The sequence below is a fragment of the Musca vetustissima genome, unplaced genomic scaffold (genome assembly GCF_032173495.1).
Source record: "Musca vetustissima isolate MV318-11 ecotype Yass unplaced genomic scaffold, APGP_CSIRO_Mvet_v1 utg95043, whole genome shotgun sequence".
NCBI classification, from domain to species: Eukaryota; Metazoa; Arthropoda; class Insecta; order Diptera; family Muscidae; genus Musca; species Musca vetustissima.
Genome location: NW_026878138.1, coordinates 7,337 through 15,469, shown reverse-complemented (window position 1 = coordinate 15,469; position 8,133 = coordinate 7,337). Strand labels below are relative to the sequence as shown.

The 8,133-nt window shown below is 31.7% G+C and overlaps 1 protein-coding gene across 1 annotated transcript; it reads right to left on the bottom strand.

Annotated features, from left to right (window-relative positions):
• Positions 1-276: 276 nt before the first annotated feature.
• LOC133322936 (uncharacterized) lies at positions 277-7,107 on the bottom strand. Its single transcript, XM_061531887.1, has 2 exons — positions 6,885-7,107; positions 277-533 (listed from the first exon to the last, which is right to left on the bottom strand). The coding sequence occupies exons 1-2, from the start codon at positions 7,105-7,107 to the stop codon at positions 277-279; spliced, it is 480 nt and encodes a 159-aa protein (XP_061387871.1).
• Between the last annotated feature and the right edge of the window lie 1,026 nt (positions 7,108-8,133).

Below are 8,133 nucleotides of genomic sequence, written 5' to 3'. Positions count from 1 at the left end.
CTTCAACTTCATCTCTTCATATATATTTTATAAAAAATAAATAAAACTTATATAACTATTTAAAAATCTAAAGTAATCTATTAATTAAATATAACAACAACTAGTTCATTTGTCATAACAAAAATCTTAAAATTAAATACTGTTTACATCAGTTTCCGTTTCTTTTAATGAGACATCATTTGTTTGTTTTTTCATTTTTTGGTACATCATCACAGATCTTTGTTTTAAGCCATTTACATATTTACAGTGGACGGGGGAATTTGATTTGCATTTTTTTTAAAATCCATAAAAATTAATTTGATAACCGAAATTGGATGTTTTATTTGCAACCATCAGAATCTCGGCATACGATTGACGAATACCGCCACCAACGAAATATGCATCGGCCAGTGTCGATGAGATATAGGTGTAGATGGATACGTAACTAATGTAATAGCGACTCAAACCGCTAGCGGGATAACGTAAATATACTTCAACATCTTTGTTGCTGGTGTACTCGTCTTCATCCATAAATGTCAGAAGTAGTTGATCACCTGGAATGAGAGGAAAAAAGTTGTTAATAGGGAAGGGTGTTTTGATTTTTTTTTTAATTTTAATTTTATTTCTTTGGTTTAGTTATTCTAAAATTATTATTTTAATTACACCTCCTACTGTGTCATCGCCTTTTGTCTAACAAGAAACCGAACAATTTCATTTGCTGTTGCGACTTTTGTTTGAAAATTGTAAATAAACGCTGCGAATTGATAATTATTCTGTTTTTTTCATCTGTGCATCCGTGTAAATGTCGTATTCTTGGAATTTTAGAACATCGCAATTACGAAGTCAACACAGTACAAATTAATATACAAATGGGATATACTACCCATCAGCGTGACTTATTAAACTTTATGGTCTCCATATAGACCAATTGGTCTTTATAAAGACCTGTGGTCTCTATACAGACCAATTGGTCTTTATATGGTCTCTATACAGACCAATTGGTCTTTATAAAGACCTGTGGTCTCTATACAGACCAATTGGTCTTTATAAAGACCTGTGGTCTCTATACAGACCAATTGGTCTTTATAAAGACCTGTGGTCTCTATACAGACCAATTGGTCTTTATAAAGACCTGTGGTCTCTATACAGACCAATTGGTCTTTATAAAGACCTGTGGTCTCTATACAGACCAATTGGTCTTTATAAAGACCTGTGGTCTCTATACAGACCAATTGGTCTTTATAAAGACCTGTGGTCTCTATACAGACCAATTGGTCTTTATAAAGACCTGTGATCTCTATACAGACCAATTGGTCTTTATAAAGACCTGTGGTCTCTATACAGACCAATTGGTCTTTATAAAGACCTGTGGTCTCTATACAGACCAATTGGTATTTATAAAGACCTGTGGTCTCCATACAGACCAATTGGTCTTTATGAAGACCTTTGGTCTCTATACAGAACAATTGGTCTTTATAAAGACCTGTGGTCTCTGTACAGACCAATTTGTCTTCATGAAGACAAATTGGTCACCTCCCCACCTCTAACTCCCTTTCGTTCCACCCTATTATGTTTACGGAAAAAAGTCTGTGTATGTTTAATAATGCACACTTGCGTGTTATCTTCTTACTAGCTACCAATCTTTTCCTGTCTATCTTCTCACTTCTGTATCGCTCTGCTCGCCTCAACCTCTACCCAACGTCATAATTGGAAATGTAATGATGTATTACAGTTATGGAAAAATATTTACTTGTTTCGTAGCTATAGATAAAAAGAATCTCAGAAGCACTTAGAAAATGTTGTCAAAACTGTTGTAATTTTTTTTGTTCTGTTTTAAGGCCCCTGATATTTACAACCATGCCACCATCAACTTGTCGTATACACAGAACTTGACACCTTTTTTTTAAACTGGCAACATTTTTTTATTTTTTTATTTATGTCCATAATACCCTACTTTGGACAAGTGCTTTACACTTATCAGCTGGTCATTTGACGTAGATATTCTCACACACGCTCGGTGAATTATATCTAAATCGGTCGTCTGTGAACATAATTTATAGATGTTGACTCCGCGAGAACACACCAGAATTGTCGCAAAATAGGCGAAAAGTAAACAAAGATTTTAATTGTAATTCTACAAAAATAGGGCTATAATAATTTAATGTGTGTTTTTTTGTGATTAATATAAATATTTTTTAGGTTAGGTTTTAAATTGCGATTATAAAAACAGCTCCTGGGATTATAATTCATGTCGCCGTTGGAAAATATTTTATGAACAATAACAAATTATTATATATTTATATACTTCTGTTTTTAAAATAACTAAGTAGATATTTTAGGTTATAAATAATAAAGAACATTCGGAGATTGTAATGTTGTCTCCATGAGAACTAGTAGGTTCATGTTCAAATATTGTAAATACAAGAAAGAAAAAACTGTGTCAGATCCTAACCTTCCGCACTACGTATTCAACTATGCCATGCTAAATTTATATACATATCATGGTCGCATTTTTCCATGGCACAATTTTTTCATAAATTTGCTTTTGACAACATTCAGGTTTCAAAATTTAAACCAAAATATATTCCTTATTATATTTATAAATATTTTGAAGTTATCTGCCTCTAAAACTTATAAATAAATGATGTAACAACCATAGTTACATCTTGAGAGCAATGTTCAGTTTTATAAAAACTATTTTGTTTAATTAATTGAAAATATGCCAACCGACATACATAAAACCACCCACCTTAATCACCTGATTTAGCTCGCTGTGACTTTTACTTGTTCCCAAATCTAAAAAAATCCTTGATGGCAAGCGTTTCAAGACCTTGAGGATAACTATTTTAATCAAGGGACAGAATTGCTAGAAAAGCATTGGACTAAGTGTATTGAAATTTCAGGAATAAAAATATTTTTGAAAAACTAACTATTCTCTTTCATTGATAGGCTAAGAAGTTTCCAAACCGCCCTCGTAATTCTTCCGAAGATCTTGCTCTTCAAATTCTGTCTGAACCTACACTTATTTCGGGCAGTGTATATATGCATTAATTATTTGTTGTGACAAAACTCGATACGCGTATCTCCTTAATTATTTCTCACTTTCATGTCACACATTCCTATGATATGAGTTATATTTCTTTTAGTTGCACATCTTAGCATTAAAGTTTGATAACAAGAAATGCCATATGGTTATCTTCATATCTACTGTGAATATTTTTATTTTTACCACACCTAGCGTTTTTATAGTTTAGGAAGTTAGATGAATTAGAACAGCTGTTGATGCAATGAACTGTCTAGCTCAACGTGATGATGGATGTGTAAACAGTTGGGTTGTATTTCTGGATTTCGTTAAAAGCTGAATTATAGTACGTTTACATTGTATCGGATTTCTTAAACCGTTTAAATTGTCAATTTCATTGCATGTACGTCAAATAAATCATCATGAAGGTTAAACTGGTAAAAGTTGTAATGTAAATGCCGTTTTACATACAACTTAATAAAAGCCCACTCAGGGTTTATTTTGTTAAACGGTATTTACATTAGAATTTTTTACCAGGTTAACCTACTTTATGAGGAAGGAATTGACAATTTAAACCCACTGAGTTAACGAAGTCCAATACAATCTAAATGTACAATTAATCGTGCTGAATTTACCATGATCTATAAAATTTAAATATTTTACGGCATGAATTATTTTAAATATAAATGAAATCATGATAGCAATTTGATGCAACACAGCTTTTGTACGAAAAAATAAATAAAACTTTCAATTCCATTGTATATATGTCAAATAAATCCACATAAAGTAGGTTAAGAGTGCGTTTATACTACTAAATCCACTCGATTTCAAATGCCAATTCCATAATCCTGTGGCTTGTTCTATCAAATCAAAATAAATATGTTTGTATGTGTGTGTATTAGTTTGAATACCATCCATTTGTCCTGATTTAGGTTAGGCGAGTTTACTTGCGGCCATTTTTTTCCTTCTCTTTTGAACTTGTTTCATGCGTACATACAAGGCATTTCGGTTTCAAAAAAAATTTTATGTGTTGCAAATAATTTTTTCACATATAAAAAAATATAAAATGTCAACAAATACGAAATACACAAAACGAATTGCCAGAAAATTGTCGGTACGAGCAATTTTTTTTTTTCATTTCTATACCCCTTGCCCCTCTCTCCTACAAACAAAGACTTGCCGCAAGTAAACTCGCCTAATCTAAATTGGGACTAAGAGCAATTTTTTCATTTCTATTCCTTTTGCCCCTCTCTCCTACAAACCAAGACTTGCCGCAAGTAAACTCGCCTAATCTAAATTGGGACTCTCAAATAAAAATGAAATATTCAAATTTAATTAAAAAAAATGGTCTGTTCCCGTACTGCAAGAATCAGCTAGTTTTTACTATTTTCTTCGATATCATAAAGGAAAAATTATTATCGTAGTATACAATTTTACATTCTTGAAGGTTCTGGAAAAGAAAAAAAATTGTTTATTGCATTCGTCTGAAAGTAATAATTTTGTTATGGAGGAAATTAACATTTTATGGTTTTCCCTACTGTATTTTGGAAAGAAATCATAAACTTTAATTCATTTTTCGCAGTTTTTCTTATGTGTTGAAAATGGCAAATAAATACAATCACTTGTTGCTTATGATTTTTATATTTGACAGAGGAAGCCACTGTCTACAGAGTTGCTTTTGTGTTATTCACCTCAATTTGTCCTTGTATTTATGGCACAATATATAGTTCATTTAGCGAATTCAAGTACATTAACTTGTACTTGAATTCGATGTGCAATGTCGCCAACCATGTGAAATATTATAAGGCAAATTTTGACAGATGGTCGAGACAAAAACAAAAGTTATTGCATAATGCTTGTATAATTGTACCATGGGAAAACGCAAACGAGCGCAAAAGTCGATTTTTAGACTTTTCGATTTTTGCCTTTGACTAAAATCATGGCACAATGAATAGGTAGTCCATTTAGCGCAGCTGATGTCTCGATTAACTGTCAAAGTGGGTAATTTCTACTTGAATTCGATGTGCAGTGTTGCCAACCATTTGAAATATTATAAGGAAAAATTTGACAGATAATCGAGACAAAAACAAAGGGTTTTGTTTTGATACATCACCTTATTATTGCATCATTACTAAAATGTTGGCTTTTCAATCTTTTGATTTTATCGAACCTGTTCAAAATCGATTTTCAACTTTTACCGGCTAATGCAAAATCGACAAATTTTTTTTAATTTTTTTTTTTAGAATATTATTTTAAACGTTTTTACTATTGACCTGTTCCATAACCTGCAAGAATATAAAATTTTTTACTACGATAACAATTTTTCCTTTATGATATCGGAAAAAAATTTTGATTCTTACGGGAACAGGCCATAGTTCTTTTTAAATAGTTTTTAAAATTTCAGGTCATGGTACAATTATTAAAGGTAACAGCAAATCCCAGCTGATTTAATTCCAACGTAATACTAGTGTCAATATGAATATGACAAATCATGTTTTTAAAAATCACCCAACAGGAAAATTGCGAAAACATACAATTTGAAATTTTTCTTTATTAAATGTCCTCCCGTATTCAATTTACCTAATCTGGCTGCTGGGAAAGTTTGAGGAAGCAAATCTTTCTTGGAGTCTGGGATAATAAATTGGTAAGTATCTGAAAAATGTTTCTGCTTGGATCCATGGTATAGTTATTACAAGGTACAGCACAGCTACCAACTTTTTCTCAAGGTGGCTTTTTCAATCAAATCAAAATACATATTTTGTGTATGTGTGTGTATTGTTTTGAATACAATGTCAAATAAATTGAAATATATTCAAGTTTAATTGAAATGAAAATAAATTTTTTAACACGTACGTCTGAAAGTAATTATCTTGTTATGGATGAAACAAACATTTTATGGTATTCCCTATGGGATTTTGGGAAGAAATCATAACCTTTCATTCATTTTTCGCGTTTTTAGTTTTGTGTTGAAAAAATGTCAAATAAACACAAACACTTGTTGTGTATATTTATTTTATTTTTGGCAGAAGAGGCCACACGTACATAGTTGTTTTTTTATTATTCACCTCAAGCTCCCTACCTTGTATTATTGTACCATGCTTGGATCCCACATTAATTTTTTTTTTTTTTTTTTTTTGAAAGCTTGTAAAATGGGAAACACATAAGAGGATTCAGGCTTGACATGTTAAGTTGGCTTTGTATGAAAGGGAGGTTATTTCTGGGACTTTATTTTCGAGTTTTCAGAAGCCTTATAAAAATCCTAGAAAGACGAACGAAGTGCGGATTTTTTATGAATATTTTATATGTTTTGTCAATTTCTGTGTACGGAACACATTCGCATATTACCTTCTTCGAGATTTTAAATTGGAAAGTATCGGAAAAATGTTTCTTCACGCATCACACATTGATTTTTTGCAAGTTTCTAACGAAGGAGTTAAATAGATTCCTAATGTCAAATCTAAGGATGACGAATTGGAAATTATAATATGTTCAGTGTGAAGACATGTTAAGTTTACATTTTTTAAAATATTTTTTGTTTAAACTTTCAGAAGCGAAGATATTTAAAATGTTTTTTTTTACTTTCAGAAGCGATATTTTTTCTGGATTTTTTAACTTTTAGAAGAGAGTTTGTTTTTTTTAATTTTCCTTTAAATATTTATCAAAAGTCCTAATTTTGAAATCACCACAGATTAATTGTCACAACACTTCAGAAAGATATTCTCGATACCCGATGATATCTCTTAACAATAACAGGAAGAGTAATTATTGTATAATATAATCAATTAATTGGAACGCACAGATAATTATGTTCAAGTGAGTTGTTTTTTAATCTTGTAAGGAAATTGTTGTAAAAAATTGAAAAAAAAATCTTTACGACATTTACCGTCGATACGTTCGCCGCATGTAAAAATAACATTTCCCTTGGCGTAATATTCCTTGTTGAAGACAATTGGTTTAACATCCGGGTGCTGGCTGAAATAGCGTGTTTCATTTGTAACCGTTACAATGCCGCTGTGTTGGATATCGGCCGACGAAACATTTGTTATGAAAATTCCGCTACCGGTTAGGGCAACAACGAATGTAATTATGAACGCCCGCGAAAGCATATTTTTTCTTATTTTTTTCTTCTTCTTTTGTAATTGTTCACTAGAAAATTTCGAGAGAGTGTTAGATCTTTTCACGCTTATGTCCCGAGAACGATTGAATTCGTCGAATGGCAGAAATATGGTTTTTATATTTTCGAACAAAAATACGAAAAACTATACGATCGATGAAGACGAATACGAAAACGACAATAACGAAATCGACGACGTCGTTTAGCCCATTATGGCCGATAAACGACGTTATCTCGGGTCTTAAAGCGCCATTAATTGTGATTGTGTGTTGAGGTGGTGGTGGTGCTGGAGGAGCAGTTATATTCCCACCGCAAAAAAAAAAGAGCTTTAACAAATTTTGTAGTATACTGTGGGGGTATATCTGTCACATATCTCTCTCTGGGAGGCTTATCGATGTGTCTTGAAAATTTGCCACGGGTCTTATATCAATATCTATCTGCCTCGCTTAACAAGTGTTTGTGAAAAAACAATATTTGTTACGCTTTGTTTTTTTATTCACTTGCTGATTATAGTGAAAGTTAATGTCATTCAAGTAAATGAAGAAAAGTGACTCAAGACGTCACTACAAAATAATAAATTTTTTACTATTTAAGTTTTGTAAACAAAATTGTCATTGACAACTATTATACTAATGAATTTATAATTGTCCGCCACAGTTTATAGATATAGGAGAAATAGGCCAAACAATAAATAACGCCATATCTTTAGTACCAGGTACATATGTACGTGCGTATTTTTGACAATTGTAATTTGATTGGTTTAAAATTTATAATTATCTTGATCCGTAGTTTATCTTAAGTGTGTCTGCGCTTTCTTTTAGAGATTAGCCCTGGTCAGTCAGCTGACCAGCACAATAAAATTATTAAAATGTGATTATTTTTTGAAACACAGAACATATCGAGAGCTTTTGACGCCTAATTGGCTGAGTACTTTTCGTAGTTTGGCGATATGATCAATAGTTAAAATTTGTATTCAATCCTATTTTAAAATTTGTATGAAAACTGCAAAATATTCCAA